The sequence below is a fragment of the Mizuhopecten yessoensis genome, unplaced genomic scaffold, assembly GCF_002113885.1.
Source record: "Mizuhopecten yessoensis strain PY_sf001 unplaced genomic scaffold, ASM211388v2 scaffold4259, whole genome shotgun sequence".
Taxonomy (NCBI): domain Eukaryota; kingdom Metazoa; phylum Mollusca; class Bivalvia; order Pectinida; family Pectinidae; genus Mizuhopecten; species Mizuhopecten yessoensis.
Genome location: NW_018405455.1, coordinates 363,187 through 385,151, shown reverse-complemented (window position 1 = coordinate 385,151; position 21,965 = coordinate 363,187). Strand labels below are relative to the sequence as shown.

General features: G+C 36.4%; 1 protein-coding gene across 7 annotated transcripts in view; it reads right to left on the bottom strand.

Moving 5' to 3' along the window:
* LOC110448768 (MAM and LDL-receptor class A domain-containing protein 1-like) overlaps positions 1-21,965 on the bottom strand; it is a 97,949-nt gene that overhangs the window by 36,682 nt on the left and 39,302 nt on the right. For 4 of the 7 annotated variants that reach the window (XM_021495190.1, XM_021495189.1, XM_021495194.1 and 1 more), the window contains exons 10-18: positions 19,237-19,409; positions 17,491-17,572; positions 15,720-15,833; positions 15,145-15,242; positions 9,394-9,541; positions 8,102-8,274; positions 4,696-4,777; positions 616-732; positions 24-121 (exon numbers count right to left, since the gene is read on the bottom strand). In XM_021495190.1, coding sequence (XP_021350865.1) covers positions 24-121; positions 616-732; positions 4,696-4,777; positions 8,102-8,274; positions 9,394-9,541; positions 15,145-15,242; positions 15,720-15,833; positions 17,491-17,572; positions 19,237-19,409 — 1,085 coding nt within the window. The remainder of the gene's footprint in view (positions 1-23; positions 122-615; positions 733-4,695; positions 4,778-8,101; positions 8,275-9,393; positions 9,542-15,144; positions 15,243-15,719; positions 15,834-17,490; positions 17,573-19,236; positions 19,410-21,965) is intronic. The other 3 variants (XM_021495191.1, XM_021495192.1, XM_021495193.1) reach the window with 3 other exon arrangements.

Genomic DNA, 21,965 nt, shown 5'->3' with positions numbered 1-21,965 from the left:
ACAGTCTATTGTTGAAAACCTACCTGATTTATAGTCCAATCAAACATGTCCACCCCAGCTTCGATCTGCTCCAGAAAACAGGAGGCTCCATCTTCAAATGTGCAGGTCACAGGAATACTCCCTGGTAAAATGAACAACCAAATGTAAGAATACTTCAGGGCCAATTTAAATTTAATGTATAGTTTGTAATTTCTTTAATTAACTCATCCACTCCTGAAACCAAATTTGAACTCGTCCCTTTCAAAGGGTGGAATAGTTTATGATGAAATATCAGGGGTGACCGAGTTAATCTTACTATATTGGTGGTCACCAAAGAAAACACTAAATTAAATATCCACAAACTAATCATAATTTGGTTAACTCATTCACCCCTGAAATTTCATAATGAACTATTCCAACCTTTGAATTGGAAGAGTTCAAATGTGTCTTCAGGGATTGAACAAGTTAATAAAGTGAATTCAGAGATACTAGAAAAGACCTGTTCATTTTACCGCCGAATTATACATTCATGTATATTTCTTACATTTCATTCAGCTTTTCGCAGCGAGTCGGAAATCAAGGCCAGACAAACATGTTGGATGGACAAGCATTAAAAAAAACCTCCTGAACCCTTACCATCTGGGCTTTCACACATTATGCCCGTGAATCCTGCAACACAGGTGCAGACGAATCCTACAGCATTGTTGTCATTGGTACAAGTTCCACCATTCCTGCAAGGCATTGCAAGGCATCCTACAAGAAAATAAATCAGTTGTTAATCCTGAATTATTTTGACACTTTCAAGTTTCCAGCTAGAGAGCAAAAAATTTTTTTTTTTGGAAATTATTTTTATCAATGACTTGGTACCTAGCCAATATTCAGGGTTTGAGAACAATATTCAACCATATTAACTTGTTAACCCCTGAAATTTCATAATGAACTATTCCACCTATGGATTAGAAAAGTTCAGATGTGTCTTCAGGGGTGAACGAGTTAAGGATCCCTGTTCTACTGCAGATATATTTTTTTATATATACAGTTACCTCCCCTTAATTTTGTTTAAGATATAAATTGTAGCACAGTTGGGCCAGCGTAAACGTATTTGCATTGACCAGGTAGCTCAATTGGTTAGAACAATACTTATAACAATCTGGAGTCTGGGGTTCGAATCCTGGTCTAGCCGAACGGTGTTCCAACACCAACACTGTTGTTGGTTACGTTATTTCATCTTTATTGTTTTTATAGAAGTCCTCCAAGGTATGGTCTTCATTTCAGAATTAATTCATCATAGATTTAGTCATGTCGGAGAAAGGTTTCCAATGCGTCTTTTACAGTTTTTGGCATTGGTACTGGGATCACCCCTAAAGTCCATTTGAACTCTTCCAATTCAAATGGTGGACTGGTTCATTATGATTTTTTAGGGGTGAATGAGTGATTATTAGCAGTGTTTGAAATATCTGTATTTAAAATTAGTTAAGTTATCAACAATGTATTGTTGAGCAATACAAATCCTGCTAATCATCCTAGGAAAAAATTAAAGCTATAAAGTGGAAACAGATTTTCTATTTATAGTAACAGTGTGACCTTGACCTGTGACCTAAAGAATCAAGACAATGCAGGTTTTTTTCCTTCTCGATGATGAGTTGCTGATCCTTCATCTTATTTAATTATTAAAATACCATAATTTCATATATTATATAATCATGATCAACCATTGAGGACTATGTTTCGATTTCCGCCGTCATATTATCACATTTCAGGTCCATATATTTACATTTGCATGGCATTGTCACTATATAGCCTCTTTGAAAGCTGCGTCGTTGATGGGTTTTAATCACCATTCATCACAAGACACAATTCTTAGCGTATCAATACAACACTGACCGGGACTACAATATCCAACATAAATAAACACGACGGCTGCTGAAATATCGCTGGGCATTGTGAGATTTGACAATGTCATTGTAAATTTATGTGCAAAATAAAAAATAAAATGAACAAGAGGCCCATGGGCCTTAACGATGACCTGATGTATTTATACAGAGAGTTGATTCTGTTTTTAACATGAACAGAAATATTATTCAAAGTGACAAAAAACAATAAAACCACCTTATTCAATATCTAGCATACAAATTTAAGACTAACTAGAATTATGTCAGTCTGACATTTAAGCCGCTCACCACTTTAAATTGAATTGCTTCAGTAAGACGTTGAGCATCAATATCTTCTATAATACCTCAGATATGTGTTCTGTATTCTGTTAATTGAAAATCAGGTCATGTGATGATGATGCCTTTGGGATTTCCAAAATCAATCACCTCTTAAATGATGCCTTAAAAACATTTCTCCCTCTCCTCTTTTTTCACCCTCTTTCAGTGTGACGCATTGTTGTAATTTTCATTAACTAGCATCCTCCAATGATGTGACATGAGCATTTATGTGCAGAATGCCAATCGGTGAATGGATAATAAAGAATAGGTGCATTTTGTGATTGTGAAATGAAGAATTAACAGAATGGGGGAAAAATACATGGAGAAAAGAGACATTGTACTCCTTTTATTTTTATTTATTATTTATTCATATGAATAATAATTATTAATATATGTAGTGACTTTATTTACTGTCATTGAATATACAAAATCTCAAAAATGTTCTTGGAATATATTTGAATTATATTTCTCAATGCGACTTTATATTAATTACTAACGTAAGAGTTATTTCCCTTACACCGGATTGGATAATATTTTGACACAGCGCGAATTCTTGTCAAACAGCAGCGGCAGTTGTGTCATGTTCTTAAATTGTTACACTTTCATAAATAAATACACCAGAAATAGCATGCTGTGTTACAGAAATGTTTGATAAGCATACACAGTTTACATATCGTCTCGTCTCAGAGCCATNACCCTACAGCCCTTGGGGGTAGGGCTGGCTCAAAATTTTCAAAGTATCAAACTGTCAACTCAAGGTTATAATTCCAATCAAGTTATTAACATGTAATATTCAAAGTATCATTTGCCATTATTAACCATAATAAATCCCCCCCCCCCTCCTTCCCCACGGGGTAAACGTGAGACCCTAGTGTCATAAACTTCAAGACCCTTCCATCTATGTATCAAACTGTTAACTTATACTGATATGGCTAACCTAAATTGAATTACTTCCAATGGAAATTAAACAAATGTTGGTCCAAAATGTGATTTCCCTATATAAACTATAGTAATGTTTACCCCCTCCCTAGGGGGAAACGCGAGACCCAAGGGTCAAGAAATTCACAATTTTGGTTAAGCACCTTAAGACCCTTCCATCTATGAAGAGTATTTGATTCTACCATATCTTGGTCTTGAGAAGAAGATTTTTGAAATTTTAGTCAATTTGACTGTTTTTGACTCCGCCCCTCAGGCCCCTGGGGGCTTGAGACTAAACCGGCCACGATTTTTGTTGTCCTTTGTCCATGGAAGGTTCCTGCAAAATTTCATTGAAATTAGTTCAGGGGTTTTGGAGAAGAAGTCGAAAATGTAAAAATTTTACGGACACACGACGACGGACAAAATGCGATCGCAATAGCTAGGTCCCTTGAGACTTTGTCTCAGGTGACCTAAAAACACTTTTATTACAATGAAAACAAGACCAAGTTCTGCAATATCGTACAAAATGCACATCAGTTGAAATCACCAATGCCGGCAATGGAAACAATTTTAACGCTCATGCAATTTATCAGAAATATCGTCTGTTACACTGCACTGATCAACAGGGGTTCATTACAAATGTCGGAAAAACACATATTCTATAGACCTACTGACACATATGTTACAGACCTACTGATATAAGTCACAGCACACATAAAAATTTCAGAATTTGTAACGAACCCCCTGAACGAAGATTTTTTTCTTTCTTTTAATTTTCCCCCTTGTTGGCCCCTAACTAAACCCCCTAGGGGGGCACACCCTTATTTCATAAATCCATTGAGCCCCTGGCCCCAAGGATGCTCCATATCAAATTTAGTTAAAATCCTAAAATCCAATCATTCGTTCAGGAGATAAAGACTTTTAAAGGGAAAAGTTGACGCCGGATGACTGACACCGCGGTACGGCATAAGCTCACTTGCCCTTCAGGCAGGTGAGCTAAAAATCACATTTTGTCTCTTGTACATGATTTCAATGGTAGCATATTCCCAAGTCAAAGTTCCGATGTTTCTTTTTTCGATGGTCCCACAAAGATCAAAGTTTGACTGTATTAATATAGTATGTTACAATTCTTAATGCAATAATTATGATACTGTGAAATCACTAATTTTTGTGGGGTTTTAAAATTTCGTTGATTTAGTGACTACAAATCAGTTACAAGTTTGACATATAGTTGTCTCCGTATCATGCGAGTACTCTTTATCCATGAATTAATGTAATCCCTGATATGGCGTTTTTTGCAGGGGTTAATCACAAAATTTGGGCAATACAAAAATATGATTTCACAGTATATATGCTTCAAAATACCAACTTGACAGGTGTTAAATCAACACTACAAAGGGTTCTTTGTGGTGTAGAATAAGTCTATTTGTAAATTTAAAAGTTTTCAAAGTAAACAGTCAATCTTTTTTATCAATTTACCAAATGAAAGACATAAATGCAATGAAAGGTGACATTTGTGCGACTATAAACCCAGATATGTACTTCTTTATTCTGGTTTAATCTTTCCTGTCACAGTTGTCTCCCTTACCACATGTTCCTGTTTTCAGTTCCACGTCATCAATAGCAATGTCACCGCTCCAACCATCTCCTCGGACTCCAGTGATGTAGATCTACAAAGGCAGAAATAATTAAAAGCAATCAGCAGAGAAATCTCAACAGTAATAGCATAAGCATCCTCGATACTCTAGGGGATATGCTTATTTTCGCCAATTGCTGCACGCCTCGATTATATCAAGGCCAAAATGAAGACTCGTGTCCACTACATTTTGGATGAGACTAGGAGACTAGTTTGATCGCTTGGTGTACATCAAAAGAATCGAGGCCACGCAAGGGCCAGGGTGCAGAGAACAAAAGTGAGTATATTAACCCAAGTATGGAGGATGCACTTTGAACATACCGAGGCAAATAAAGAGTCACTTTACATCGTAACATGATAAAGACCTAAAGTGGTCTGCTATTTTATCTGGCAAAGATGTCACAGTCCGCCCGTGTGAACAGTTGCTGCTTCAAGCCATGTCCAATTCCAACTGCTCTTCATTTTGCTTACAAATGCAACATTTGACACCGATAAAGTTATAATATTCATTCTGCAAGGGCTATACCCCAAACCTTTTGGCTGCAATGATATGCATACCTCACGATAAAATACATATTGCAATACAATGCTTATAATATACGTTACCTATCATGATACAAATATGATTGAGTGCTGGATTTTATCGAGTTTTTGTCATAGTAAAGACTATGGATATATATGTTTGAATAATTTTTAGTACTTTTGGGTATGACTGCACAGTAGACCACATCTTTACTGAAGGATTAAAAAATATCAGTACACTTTTTTTAGAATTTGATAAAAATTGATTGATAATTGAAATACTGATGTATCATGATAGAGGCAAACAAAACATATTGATACAATACACAAGAAAGTATCGTGATATGAAATGATATATCATTGCAGCCCTACCAGACATCTTCCATTTATAGATATTCAATTCCCTTTGCCCAAAGATTCTCTAGAACAAGTTTGGTTAGGTTAAAATCCCTTCAACATTACAGAAGGAGAAGGAACTTTAATGTTTTTCTCTATTTCCCCTAATGGGTCCACTCATCTGCCCCAAAGAAGGGGGTCCACACACTTCAGTTTAAACAAAATTGATTCTTTTGTCCCTAAGCATGCTTCAGACTGCATTTGGTTTAAATCCCTTCACTTGTATAGTAGGAGAGAAAAAAATCCTTTAATTTCCCTATTGGGCCCCGCCTCTCCGCCCCCAGAGGGCCCATACCTTCCATGTATACAAAATTAAGGCTCCTTTGTCCAAAGATGCTCTAGGACAAATTTGGTAAAAATCCTTCAATTGGTGAAGATTTTTAAAGATTTACCTATTTTCCCCCTATTTGGCCATGCCCCTCTGCCCCCAGGGGGACCATACCCTCCGTTTATACAAAACTGAGAACCCTTTGGCTAATGATGCTCCAGACCAAATTTGGTCAAAATCCCTTTATCAGTACAAAAGGAGAAGGATATTTGATGTTTTCCTCTATTTCCCCTAATGGGCCCCACTCATCTGCCCTTAGAAGGAGGCCCACACACCTCAGTTTATACATAATTGATTCTTTTGTCCCTAATCATGCTTCAGACTGCATTTGGTTTATAACCCTTCACTTGTATAGCAGGAGAAAAAAATCCTCTATTTTCCCTATTGGGCCCCGCCCCTCCGCCCCCAGAGGGGCCACACCCTCCGTTTATACAAAACTGAGAATCCTTTGGCCAATGATGCTCCAGACCAAATTTGGTCAAAATCCTCCGAGCCATTCAGGACAAGTAGCATTTTAAAGGAAAAAGTTGACGGACGACAGACGCTGCGACATGGGAAAAGCTCACCTGGCCCGAAGGGTACATTACCAGGGGTTTTGCCAGGTGTTTATAGAGTCCGATATAGGGACCCATTCCCAATTGAAAAATGACCCTGCATTTTCAAAATTTCAGTCTTTATTTGTCCAATGGGATTAAAAAGCATGTTAATACAGGTTTCCAGTCGTTATAATTGTGCAATGTTCAAAATATTACCATCCTAGAAGGAGCATTCAAAATATATAAATAACGAAAATTTGAAATTGAATAAGAGGCCAATGGACCTTAACGGTCACCTGATATATTTATACAGAGAGTTGATTTTGTTTTTAACATGAACAGAAATATTATTCAAAGTGACAAAAACAATAAAACCACCTTATTCAATATCTAGCATACAGATTTAAGACTAAAAAGTATTTGAAACTAGCACCTCTGATTCTAAACAAGGAAAATGAAGAAATTTTAGCACACCGACTCCTTTGGGCCCCACCCTACAGCCCCGGGGGTAGGGCTGGCTCAAAATTTTCAAAGTATCAAATTGTCAACTCAAGGTTATGATTCCAATCAAGTTATTAACATGTAATATTCAAAGTATCATTTGCCATTATAAACCATAATAAATTTTGCCCCCCACCCCCACTCCTTCCCCAGTGGGTAAACGCGAGACCCTAGGGTCATAAACCTTAAGACCCTTCCATCTATGAAGAGTATTTGATTCTACCATATCTGGGTCTTGAGAAGAAGATTTTTGAAATTTCAGTAAATTCGACCCTTTTTGGCCCCACCCATCAGCCCCTGGGGGTCAGTCAGGGCTGATATGTGCTTATTATCAAACTGCTACCTAATACTGATAATGCTAACCCAAATTGAATTACTTCCAATGGAAATTAAACAAATGTTGGTCCAAAATGTGATTTCCCTATATAAACTATAGTAAAGTTTACCCCCTCCCCAGGGGGAAACGTGAGACCCCAGGGTCAAGAAATTCACAATTTCGGTAAAGCACCTTAAGACCCTTCCATCTATGAAGAGTATTTGATTCTACCAAATCTGGGTCTTGAGAAGAAGATTTTTGAAATTTCAGTCAATTTGACCCTTTTTGGCCCCGCCCCTCAGGCCCCTGGGGGCTTAGGACTAAACCAGCAACTATTTTTGTTGACCTTTGTCCATGGAAGGTTCCTGCAAAATTTCATTGAAATTGGTTCAGTGGTTTTGGAGAAGAAGTCGAAAATGAAAATTGTTTACGGACGCACGACAGACGACGACGGACAAAAGGCGATCGCAATAGGTCACTTGAGACTTTGTCTCAGGTGACCTAATCAACAAAAGCATTAAAAACTAATGTTTATTTTTACTGCAAGAAACAGCTACTGTATTGTAGAGGGCATTTTGCTAATCACATTATTCTTGTACAATTGTGGGATCATTGATAATATTTTCCAATTTTTGTCAAATGCTGGCAATATTTTCCAAATTCCTGCTCAGGGGCACTTTCCCAAAATAGCTGGCAAAACCACTGGTTTCAAAAGGAGGTAATAGGTGGTATTTCCCCATAATGCATCACTGTACAAACCTGTCCATTGTTCATAGCAGGGATTTGCACAGATGCCGTCTCCCAGTGGTTTCCCTGCTTTCCAGCTCGTGACCACAATGTCATAACCTGCTGACCATCCAAGTGAGAAATCTTCAGAATGCCAATGTCGCTTCCATACATGTGATAGGCAAAGGACAGACAGCGCTGAGCAGCTGTAAGCACACGTCAAAATTAACATATATCACAAGATTTTCTTCTGGAAAGCTGAAAGAGGTCTGCTAAAGAGTACATACAGGTGGATTTATGTTTGAAGGAATATCATGTTTCAACTCATTCTCCCCTGAAATTTCATAATGAACTAATCCAAGCTTTTAATTGGAAGAATTCAAATGTGTCTTCAGGGGTGAATGAATTCAATATACAGCATGTAAGTAGTCTTAAATATTATCCAATATATTAGGTTTGTGTAAGGGATTGTTTCTACAAGCAGTTGACTTGTATGTTCACTTATATCTGTTGTTCAAGGATAAAATGTACCCCAAAAACTATCAAGTTTCTGTTTTACCTCCATTAAATGTATCCCCTACCAAAAACAGTACAGATTCTTTTTTACAACAATAAATGTTGACCTTGAAAACGTTTTAAACCCCATTGCACCTCTACATAACAGTGTATATCACCTCTACATAACAGTGTATATCACCTCTACATAACAGTGTATATCACCTCTACATAACAGTGTATATCCACTCTACATAACAGTGTATATCCCCATGTCAAATTTCAAGAAGAATCTCTTGGATTCTGAGATAAAGACTGTAGCTCTCATGATCTATTTACGGTACAGTGACCTTGACCTAAATAACATTTTAAACCCATTTTGATCTACATATCACAGTTTATCACCATATCAAATTTCAACAAGATTGGTATTATGGATTCCGAGATCTCCAGAAAACGAAAGTGTGGCTGGACAGACAGATAGACGTATAGACACCTGCATCTCTGATGTACCCCACCCTCACTCCCCATATAAAGAGTACCCTCCATCTTATCTGCAAATTAAAGACATATGTATTTTACTCCTACCAGCAAATCTGGTTTTCTGACCCCAAAGTCACATAATGAATAGATTGTTTACACATAAATCAATCAACACAACGTTAAAAATGGGGGTTTAAAAACATGTCATCAGCTCACTTACAATGGTTACCAACTCCTGAAAAATTCTCATATAATAAATATGTTAATTATGGCCTGTGAGTATAAAATTGACCAGTAAAGTCATGCTTCTGATGGATGTTTGAAAACACTTGATTATCGCAACTTACAATTGGTACCCAAATCCACGTAAAACTGTGCAATATCTGCATATCGTATTCTAGAACCGGAGGCATCAAATGAGGAGGCATCAATGAAAGCGTACTTGTTTCCTTCAAATGCCGATGATGGCCCCGTATCAACGCTGGGGGTGCTACCCTGTAAAAGATTTAGTAACATAAAATCAGAATTTTCTAAGCCTTATGGATAATTATGAAAATCAATGCTTTTTCTTGACCATTTATCTATGCATACATCAATCATTAATCACCACTGTAGACCATAGTGGACTCGTCTAGATCAATGCATGCTAGAGTCTACTAAAGTTATAGGGGTGAAAGGGTTAAATACTGTAAACAAACATTTTAGCGGTAAAACCTATTTTTTATGCGTTAGATATTGCACAAAATCATGATTTTGCCAATTTAAAGGGCCTGATCGTGGAAAAAAATCTAAATTTGCTAAAATGGTACATATGTTTAAAATACTTCCTTATGAAAGATAGCGATTCAAATTTTGGTGAAATTCACTCCCTGGAAGTAAAAATTATTATTATATTAACGAAATCCTAAATCGTCACCCAACAGTCTAAAACTGTCAATTGACCCAGATCAGTGATGTAATTTTAATTACATGTCCCAGTACGACTTTGTCTGGGCATACTGTAACCGTTTTACCCAATTCTGTCTGTGTGTCCGTCTGCTGGTTAAAGATTCTGTAATTTTGGGTAAATCTAGAAAAGTACAAGTGGTAGGCAAAAGAAACTTGAAATGATGTATTATAATGGATAATGCAAAACAAATATGACATCAGGTTGTGTGAAGCGTTAATTTTCTGACATTTTTAGGGTAAAAAACACAATTTGTACTTCGCAAGATTTGAGAAAAGGTCTACTGCAAATAAAGCAGGGGAAAGGCAGCATTCATGTTTCTAGTTTTTTTTTTTTTTCCAAACAATCTATTTGCCCAGTGATGTATCTACATTTATTTTGTGTGTATCATTTCCAGTTTTGGTAAAACTAGCGGGTCCAACCATGTTACAGTATTTCAATATTTCCAGAAAGGTTTTGGTTCCCAACAAAATTTTCTGACTTGCATTGCAGATTTATAAGTTGGCCCAAGAGGGCCCAGACGCAGAGTAGGATAGGGTGAAAAACAGATTTTATATTTGGTTATGATTATTACATATGTACTACAGTAAATTCACTAGATTGCCTGAAACATAGTGATGCAATTAATTCTCTGAATCTTACATGCATAGCTATAGATTCTGGTAAATAATAATTCTTCTTTTATTTTCATATTGCAGAGCTCAGTCATCTCACTCATCCGATATATCTGGTGTGGAAAAAATCCATCAGACTCGGAAGTTTATAATGGTAATATTCAATGGAGTAGCTATCAAAGCAAAAACATACAAAAAATATTGATGTACAGGACTACATTTTACACCAAAATACCATAAATGATGCTTGTAAGCGGGGCAACTTTAAAATGAAGAGAGATGAAAAACAATATTGAATAAGACTTCCCTCGCTACTCATTTATGATTATAACACATGAACAAATGATTGTTTGAATGAAATAATGAATGTGTGATTGAACTTCAGCAATGAGATGGATGAATGAACTAATGATCGTCCGAGACTCGAAGTATGGTGTACGAGAGCCCTCCTGTGAGAGGACATTTACTGTAAAGAAGCTGATACCAGGGCCCCAACCCTGGCAGCTTTCAATTGTAAATTTAAATCTGGAACAATAAAAATTTGAAAGAAAAAAAAATGAAAGCATTTCGAGTTTCTCGGCTCCTTTCATAAGATCAGGAGACACCACAAAGAAACCGTAACTGACAATATTTGTCTAAAATTGAGACTTGTATACAGAGAGACTAGTAACTTGTTCTTTGCCTAAACTCCTCGTGGTATGAGGTCATTTATGACGAGAGGCCTTGGAGGGCCCAATATGCCAGTTATTATATTCCAACTTTTATTGGTAACTACATAATGATAAAAGATGAAAGTATATAAATACATGTATACAGCAAGTTTGATTATAAATGTGACTTTGAAATTTGACCTGGTGACATTTAACTGTAGCCATGTGATTCCTTGATGGATTCCAACCAACTCTGCTTCAACAAAATTGACCTCTGTAACCTTCACCTTTGGTTGTGGAACCCCTTGTTCTATCTACATCTATAACATCCAAGTTTAGAGCCATGAGTCTTACAGTGATTCTGTTATTTTTAACAGACCTGTATTAATTTGTATTCTCTTTTATGATAACTTTTCAAATCACAGAATATGTATGCAATCATTATATATATATATATGTAACAGGGTGTACTCGTAATATTAATATGTAAATGTACATTATAGCACAGTGCAATAGAATATAAGATTATATGATACTATATCTGTATAATAACATCGAAGCTTATAAAGCGAAAGTAGAACTAAATAGCGTAGATAGACACCGTTTCACATTTATTGTAAACGTTAGTTTCGTACTTAGTCCGACCCATATATTTTAATACTAATATATTGTATTTTAGGTTTATCTACTGGAATGTAATAAACCAGGTTTATCTACTGGAATGTAATAAACCAGGTTTATCTACTGGAATGTAATAAACCAGGTTTATCTACTGGAATGTAATAAACCAGGTTTATCTACTGGAATGTAATAAACCAGGTTTATCTACTGGAATGTAATAAACCAGGTTTATCTACTGGAATGTAATAAACCAGGTTTATCTACTGGAATGTAATAAACCAGGTTTATCTACTGGAATGTAATACACCAGGTTTATCTACTGGAATGTAATAAACCAATGAACCTAAATCTTGTGCCCGTTGTTACTGAGGAGTGAACGATTTTACATACATGATATAATTATGTGGTTTATGATTGCATAATTTAAATATTGTAGGGCAATTAATATGTGTAACTTGTGTACATTCAAACATTCTGCTTTCTTTATATCACAGTAAATGTAGAAAAGATTAAAACTGGATCTAAAAAGTGATGTTGTGCGTAATAAACACGTCTATAATCAATTGATAGGCCTATTTATCAAAGTTTCAATGACACAGTGTCAATATGCCTGTTTACTTGAAGTTGAAAGTTTCTCTTTGCTTCAAGTTTGGTCTAGATACGTCTTTGGGCCGTTTTAATTATTTAATACACAAGTATTCCTGAAATTGCCAGGCAAAAACTGGTGTTTTCACCAACGATATGCTATGGTTGGTTCAAAATAGTAAATACAACTTTACAAATGAAATGATGACATGGATGACGGGATTTAGATTACCCCTCATGGGGCCCCATCGCTGCATTGGACGACGATTTTCAGTGATTTCCACGTTTATTGACATTATCATCAATACAGTTATATATAACAACAACATATAGGTAGGAATACTACACTTGCATCATACATGACCTTTGAGAACAATTATTTACGTATAATATTGCAGTCTTGTCCGCTAGATGAGTCTGACATGGCCGATAGACGGCGTGCTATTGTTATCTTCACTGCCTCGCTTTCGAAACAACCACGTGACATATATAAATATATCTGTGCTAAATTGACGCGAGGCTTCTGAGATTTCAGTGGTCAAAACTGGACATTGCAAGCAGAACTCGACCATCATATTGCCCTGGTATAACTTTTGGAAGGCCAGAGAACGCATTTAGACCCATTTATTTTGTATTTTTTCCCCGACCAGCCCCTTTAAGTTCCTGTACATATTGTATCCATTTGCATATTTTGTTTGTGCGTCAAATCGTCAACATATTAATTTGCTTAAATTCTATGTGCTAAAATGTCGGTGTGCTAAAATAAGTACGTTTAATTTACAGTAAATAATTTTTTGGACAATTCTTATCAACTTGTACTTCTTGGAGTTCTCCCTAGGCCATTAAGTAGATATGGAGCTGTATCGGCTTCGGGTGGAAATCCTCCCTACCACATCAGCTTAACTCATTCACCCCTGAACACACATTGGAACTCAATCCAATTCAAAGGTTGGAAAAGTTCATTATGAAATTTCCGGGGTGAATGAGTCACCTTCGACCATGAGACGTATCACCTTGTTATTTGTACTGAATGGAGTCTTTTACATTATATTTTGACACCGATTAAATCACAAGGCTGCCCTAGTCTAGCAATGACCACCACTGGTCAGTTGCAAGATGTCGTGTGCCGCAGGGGGCCAGTAATTAGCGGGGGAGGGGGACTGGAGGACATATTTGACAGGTGTTATTCACGCATGTTCAGTCAACCTTAGCTTAAAGCAATCATGTCTGGGTCCTTTTAGCATGGTCAGTAGATGATCAATTTGAGAAATGTATAACAACTGTGTAAGACTTGGAAAACAAGAGCTGTAGGAGAACAGCATAGCTCGTCTATTAAAATCATTTTTGTAACAAGAGTTCCGCGAGACGGTACATGATATGCCCATCAGATGTAGAATGAGCAGTTGGCCACAAAAGGCCATAAGTGCATAAATTTTGGAGAGATAAGCGTCAAATCTACAAGGTGCCATAACTGCATAAATAAACTGCAAATAATTTTGGTTATCGCAAGCTTTCATAGAAATAAACCTTCCTATGAAGTTTCAAATGAATCTAATAAAAATACTGAAGTTATTGAGCGGAAACTGTTATGTCAATTCTACAAAGGGCCATAACTGCATAAATGAGCAGCAAATAATTTTGGTTACCGAACTTGTCCGAGCTTTCATAGAAATAAACCTTCCTATGAAGTTTGAAATGAATCTATTCAAAATTACTCTATTCAAAATTACTCAAGTTATTGAGCAGAAACTAATGTGTGCCCGCCCGCCCGCGTGAAAACATAATACGTACCGTCTTTCGACGGGCGTATAAAAAGTGCTTATAGTAATTGGGCCATTACAGGATGTCCCATCTTAGATAATGGATCAGGAAACTAGAACTACATTGTCAATGGCACACTCCCGCTATCCCCCCAAAGTAACCCCTAACACATCCCCACACGATTACCATATGCAAATATAAATAACTGTAAAATGTAGAACTCAAGGTTAAGACCGTTACTCCCATAACAATTGTTGTAATCTGAAAATACAATGCCGGTGCACAACTACATAATATATACTGATCATTCAAGTGAAGTTTCAGTAAAATCTGCCTGTCGGTTAAGATAAAGTTTTTCGGACAAGTTTACTGTGGACGACAGACATCCAGACAGATGGACAGACCTACATCCAGACAGGGTGGTTCCAGTATACCCGCCAAACTTCGTTGCGGGAGGTATTAAAATATAACTACACCTGTAGTAGAGCTGCTACAATATATCGTGATATATTTTGAACACAGTACAGTACACAGTATTTTATGGGAGGTAATGATACACCTAGGATATTCAGGGTTTTGTCGATTCTGAATTCAATCTGCTCAGATTGGTTCAAGCATGGCTCGTGACAGCTCCAGATCGACATGTACTTGGAAATTCATGAATTATGTGAAACTTTATAAAATTAAGCCTATTTTGGACCAAGTCTATTTACTGTTGTAATATTGCCATTAAAAAATTGCTATACATCTTTTCTCTTTGCTTCTATTGTTACTAATGTATTGTGCTACATATCGAATCATGACGACAGTATGGCGATACGCATTGTGTTGTCATGTTAATGCATCGTTGCAGCCCTATAGTAACCGGAGCTGTTTGTGTGATCAGTCCGTCAAGTTGACAGTCTATTGTTGAAAACCTACCTGATTTATAGTCCAATCAAACATGTCCAACCCAGCTTTGATCTGCTCCAGAAAACAGGAGGCTCCATCTTCAAATGTGCAGGTCACAGGAATACTCCCTGGTAAAATGAACAACCAAATGTATGAATACTTCAGGGTCAATTTAAATTTAATGTATAGTTTGTAATTTCTTTAATTAACTCATTCACTCCTGAAACCAAATTTGAACTCGTCCCTTTCAAAGGGTGGAATAGTTTATTATGAAATATCAGGGGTGACCAAGTTAATCTTACTATATTGGTGGTCACCCAAGATAACAATAAAATAAATATCCAGAAAACACTCATTCACCCCTGAAATTTCATAATGAACTATTCCAACCTTTGAATTGGAAGAGTTCAAATGTGTCTTCAGGGATTGAACAAGTTAATAAAGTGAATTCAGAGATACTAGAAAAGACCTGTTCATTTTACTGCCGAATTATACATTCATGTATATTCCTTACATTTCATTCAGCTTTTCGCAGCGAGTCAGAAATCAAGGCCAGACAAACATGTTGGATGGACAAGCATTAAAAAACCCTCCTGAACCCTTACCATCTGGGCTTTCACACATTACGCCCGTGAATCCTGCAACACAGGTGCAGACGAATCCTACAGCATTGTCATTGGTACAAGTTCCACCATTCCTGCAAGGCATTGCAAGGCATCCTACAAGAAAATAAATCAGTTGTTAATCCTGAATTATTTTGACACTTTCAAGTTTCCAGCTAGAGAGCAAAACTATTTTTTTTGGAAATTATTTTTATCAACGACTCGATACCTAGCCAATATTCAGGGTTTGAGAACAATATTCAACCATATTAACTCGTTCACCCCTGAAATTTCATAATGAACTATTCCATCCTTTGAATTAGAAGAGTTCAGATGTGTCTTCAGGGGTGAATGAGTTAAGGATCCCTGTTCTACTGCAGATATATTTTTTCATATATACAGTATAACCTCCCCTTAATTTTGTTTAAAATATAAATAGTAGCACAGTTGGGCCAGCGTAAACATATTTGCATTGACCAGGTAGCTCAATTGGTTAGAACAATACTGATAACAGTCTGGAGTCTGGGGTTCGAATCCTGGTCTAGCCAAACGGTGTTCCAACATCAAAACTGTTGTTGGTTACATTTTCTTTATTTCATCTTTATTGTTTTCATAGAAGTCCTCCAAGGTATGGTCTTCATTTCAGAATTAATTCATCATAGATTTAGTCATGTCGGAGAAAAGTTTCCAATGTGTCTTTTACAGTTTTTGGCAGTGGTACTGGGATCACCCCTAAAGTGCATTTGAACTCTTCCAATTCAAATGGTGGACTGGTTCATTATGAAATTTCAGGGGTGAATGAGTGATTATTAGCAGTGTTTGAAATATCTGTATTTAAAATTAGTTAAGGTATCAACAATGACCTTGACCTTTGACCTGAAGAATCAAGACAATGCAAGTTATTTTTCTTCTCAATGATGAGTTGCTGATCCTTCATCTTATTTAATTATTAAAATACCATAATTTCATATATTATATAATCATGATCAACCATTGAGGACTATGTTTCTCTTTCCGCCATCATATTATCACCCTTCAGGTCCATCTAACCACATATTCATTTCAACAACACTCCATTGTTGATAAATACTTAATAAGATCACCATGAAAACTGCAGTATATAAATAACATGTTACTCTTATTACTGATGTACTACAAATCCAATATTTATAAATCTTAAATTAGATTTCTTAGCCTGAATTTCGACATTTAAGAATCACATTTAGTCTCTTGTACATGATTTCAATGGTAGCATATTCCCGAGTCAAAGTTCCGATGTGTCATTTTTTTTCGATGGTCCCACAAAGATCAAAGTTTGACAATTCTGAATGCAATATGATACTGTGAAATCACAATTTTTTGTGGGGTTTTAAAATTTCGTTGATTTAGTCACTTCAAATCAATTACAAGTTTGACATAAAGTGGTTTCTGTATCATGCGAGTACTCTTTATCCATGAATTAATGTAATCCCCGATATGGCGTGTTTTGGGAGGGAATACACAAAATTTGGGCAACACAAAAATATGATTTCACAGTATGTTTCAAAATACCAACTTGACAGGTGTTAGATCAACACTACGAAGGGTTCTTTGTGGTGTAGAATAAGTCTACTTGTAAATTCAAGGGTTTTCAAAGCAAACAGTCAATCTTTTTTATCAATTTATCAAATGAAAGGCATAAATGCATTGAAAAGTGACATTTGTGCGACTATAAACCCAGATATGTACTTCTTTATTCTGGTTTAATCTTTCCTGTCACAGTTGTCTCCCTTACCACATGTTCCTGTTTTCAGTTCCACGTCGTCAATAGCAATGTCACCGCTCCAACCATCTCCATGGACTCCAGTGATGTAGATCTACAAAGGCAGAAATAATCAAAAGCAATCAGCAGAGAAATCTCAACAGTAATAGTATAAGCATCCTCAATACTTTAGGGGTTATGCTTATTTTCGCCAATTGCTGCACGCCTGGATTATGTGAAGGCCAAATTGAAGGCTCGTGTCCACTACATTTTGGATGAGACTAGGAGACTAGTTTGATCCCTTGGTGTACATCAAAAGAATCGAGGCTGCGCAAGAGCCAGGGTGCAGAGAACAAAAGTGAGTATAACCGAGGCAAATAAAGAGTCTCTTAACATCGTAACATGATAAAGACCTAAGGTGGTCTGCTATTTTATCTGGCAAAGATGTCACAGTCCGCCCGTGTGAACAGTTGCTGCTTCAAGCCATGTCGGATTCCAACTGCTCTTCATTTTGCTTACAAATGCAACATTTGACACCGATAAAGTTATAATATTCATTCTGCAAGGGCTATACCCCAAACCTTTTGGCTGCAATGATATGCATACCTCACGATAAAATACATATTGCGATACAATGCTTATAATATACGTTACCTATCATGATACAAATATGATTGAGTGCTGGATTTTATCGAGTTTTTGTCCAGTAAAGACTATGGATATACATTTTTGAATAATTTTTAGTACTTTCGGGTATGACTGCACAGTAGACCACATCATCTTTACTGAAGGATTCAAAAAATATCAGTACACTTTTTTTAGAATTTGATAAAAATTGATTGATAATTGAAATACTGTTGTATCACGATAGAGGCAAATAAAACAATTTGATACAATACACAAGTATCGTGATATGAAATGATATATCATTGCAGTTCTACCAGACAATTATACAAGAGGCCCTAGGGCCTTCACGGTCACCTGATATATTTATACAGAGAGTTGATTTTGTTTTTAACATGAACAGAAATATTATTCAAAGTGACAAAATAAAATAGAAACCACCTTATTCAATATCTAGCATACAGATTTAAGACTAAAAAGTATTTGAAACTAGGTCCTCTGATTCTAAACAAGGAAAATTAAGAAATTTTAGCACACTGACTCCTTTGGGCCCCACCCTACAGCCCTTGGGGGTAGGGCTGGCTCAAAATTTCCAAGTATCAAACTCAACTCAGGTTTATAATTCCAATTAAGTTATTAATTTTGGTTACTGAGAAGAAGTTGCTTAAAGTAAAAAGTTGACGCCGGACCATGCCATAAGCTCACTTGGCCCTTCGGTGAGCTAAAAATGACCCTGCATTTTCAAAATTTCAGTCTTTATTTGTCCAATGGGATTAAAAAGCATGTTTATACAGGTTTCCAGTCTTTATAATTGTGCAATGTTCAAAATATTACCATCCTAGAAGGGGCATTCAAAATACATAAATAACGAAAATTTGAAATTGAATAAACAAAAGCACTGATAAACTAATGTTTATTTTTTGCCATAAATTTTACTGTAAGAAACAGCTACAGTATTGTAGAGGACATTTTGCTAATCACATTATTTTTGTACAATTGTGGGATCACTGATAATATTTTCCAATTTTTGTCAAATGCTGGCAATATTTTCCGAATTCCTGCTCAGGAGCATTTTTCCCAAAATAGCTGGCAAAACCCCCGATTTCAAAAGGAGGTAATAAGTGGTATTTTCCCATAATGCATCACTGTACAAACCTGTCCATTGTTCATAGCAGGGATTTGCACAGATGCTGTCTCCCAGTTGTTTCCCTGGTTTCCAGCTTGTGACCATAATGTCACAACCTGCTGACCATCCAAGTGAGAAATCTTCAGACTGCCAATGTGGATTCCATACATGTGATAGGCAAAGGAAAGACAGCGCTGAGCAGCTGTAAGCACACATCAAAATAAACATATACCACAAGATTTTCTTCTGGAAAGCTAAAAGAGGTCTGCTAAAGAGTACATACAGGTTGATTTATGTTTGAAGGAATATCATGTTTCAACTCATTCTCCCCTGAAATTTCATAATGAACTAATCCAAGCTTTTAATTGGAAGAGTTCAAATGCGTCTTCAGGGGTGAATGAATTCAATATATACAGCCTGTAAGTAGTCTAAATATTATCCAATATATTCGGTTTGTGTAAGGGATTGTTTCTACAAGCAGTTGACTTGTATGTTCACTTATATCTGTTGTTCAAGCATAAATTTACCCCAAAAACTATCAAGTTTCTGTTTTACCTGCATTAAATGTACCCCCTACCATAAACAGTACAGATTCTTTTTCACAACAATAAATGTTGACCTTGAAAACTTTTTAAACCCATTGCACCTCTACATAACAGTGTATATCCCCTCTACATAACAGTGTATATCCCCTCTACATAACAGTGTATATCCCCATGTCAAATTTCAAGAAGAATCTCTTGGATTCTGAGATAAAGACTGTAGCTCTCATGATCTATTTTCAGTATGTGACATTGACCTAAATAACATTTTAAACCCATTTTGATCTACATATCACAGTGTATCACCATATCAAATTTCAACAAGATTGGTATTTTGGATTCTGAGATTATCTCCGGAAACGAAAGTGTGGCTGGACAGACAGATAGACACCGGAGTGCATCTCTGATGAACCCCACCCTCACTCCCCATATAAAGAGCACCCTCCATCTTATCTGCAAATTAAAGACAAATGTATTTTACTCCTACCACTAATTCTTTTTCTGACCCCAAAATGACGTAATGAATGGATTGTTTACACATAAATCAATCAACACAATTAACGATAATAGGAGTACCGCGGGGCGGAACAATATACGCCCGTCGAATGCTATAGTGTTATATACTTTCTTACATTGAAATAAGATCTGCATCATTCTAAGAGTGGTTAGCCGACATGCTATAAAAAATCTAGGAGAAAATCTCCGGACAAAAAATCAAATACTGAAATGGAACAAAGGGCAATTACTTTTACAAAAATCGTTGAATCAAAATTCTTTTAAGGGAGACACAACTTCATATCATGATTATAATGTATACCAAGTTTCAAAGAGAGTCGTTGAAAAATGTCGGAAGAGAGTGCCGGACAAAAATCAAATAATAAAATAAACAAAGGGCAACAACTTTTGCAAAAATTGTTGAATCAAAATTCTTTTCAAAGAAACCCAACATATCATGATTATTAAGCCTACTAAGTTTCAAAGAAATCCGTCAAAAAAATGAAGGAGGAGATCTCTGGACAAAAAATAAAATACTGAAATGAACAAAGGGCAATAACTTTTGGAAAAATTGGCGAATCAATTCTTTTGAGGAGGCTCAACCCTTTCGCAATTAGCTAGCAGAATTCAATGAAAGTTTCACATAATGGTTATGTCACTATGTAGAGATGATTTTATGAAAATCTAAGCATTCCGAAAAAACTGGGTATTTTTGTAAAAAATACCAAAAAATTACTTTCACATTCTTAATCATGTACACTTTGGACATCATTCCATAGCCCGCTTACGCATGGTATATTAACATGTCAGGTACATATGTAACCATAGGCTATCGCATGGTATGCCATTATTACGTGCACGCACATGTGCTTGCATTTTATAGTGATCTTGATATTTTGCAAACCACTATTTTCACAGAGTTATTGTAATTGCATTTGTGAACCGATTTATCTGACAGAGCGTAACTCGCCGACAACAAAAGTCATAGCAACCAAGAGATTGTAAACTGCTGTTAGCATCCGATATGTACAGGTGAGGTCGGTAAACAAAAACACATCAGTCTGCATTCCATGCGCCTCATATACGACCTTCAAGTCGTCTGATCGTATTTGTCAGTGTTTTCCCGTGAGTTAATTAATGTCTTTGTATCATAAGCTTTATTTTAGGAGTACGTGTGATTACACATTTCCAAGTTAAGTCTCGATATCGGGTGTTGACATATCATAGTCACGCATGTGTACTATTGTTTACCCGGTGTTACTATAATTTACACTACGGTAATGGAATGCCCGATACGCAATACGGAAATTACGACACGAAAATACGACAAGAAAAACATGTGTATTACGAAGGATGGGAAGTCCTTAAGGTGGCTCCACACATCGTCATCAGCGTCCATTTTCATGACGTACTTCCGGAAAAGTACAGCTCGGACTCAATTATCTTGATCAAAATGTGCATGTACACCGTGTCGTCATTTCCGTAATGCGTATCGGGCATTCAATATCGTAGTGCAAATTATAGTAACACCTGGGCCGTTTTCGTTTAAACATCAAACCGATCGGACCACTGTTGTTCATTTATTAAATAAGGTCTGACCTAGTAATCTGATGCTGCTTTTAGGCGAGCCTTGAGAAAGCCTTGCAAGGCCTGCATACCCATTTGCAGGTTCGCCAGGATTTATACCCGAAATTTTTACATTTATAAACGGTCAAACCGGT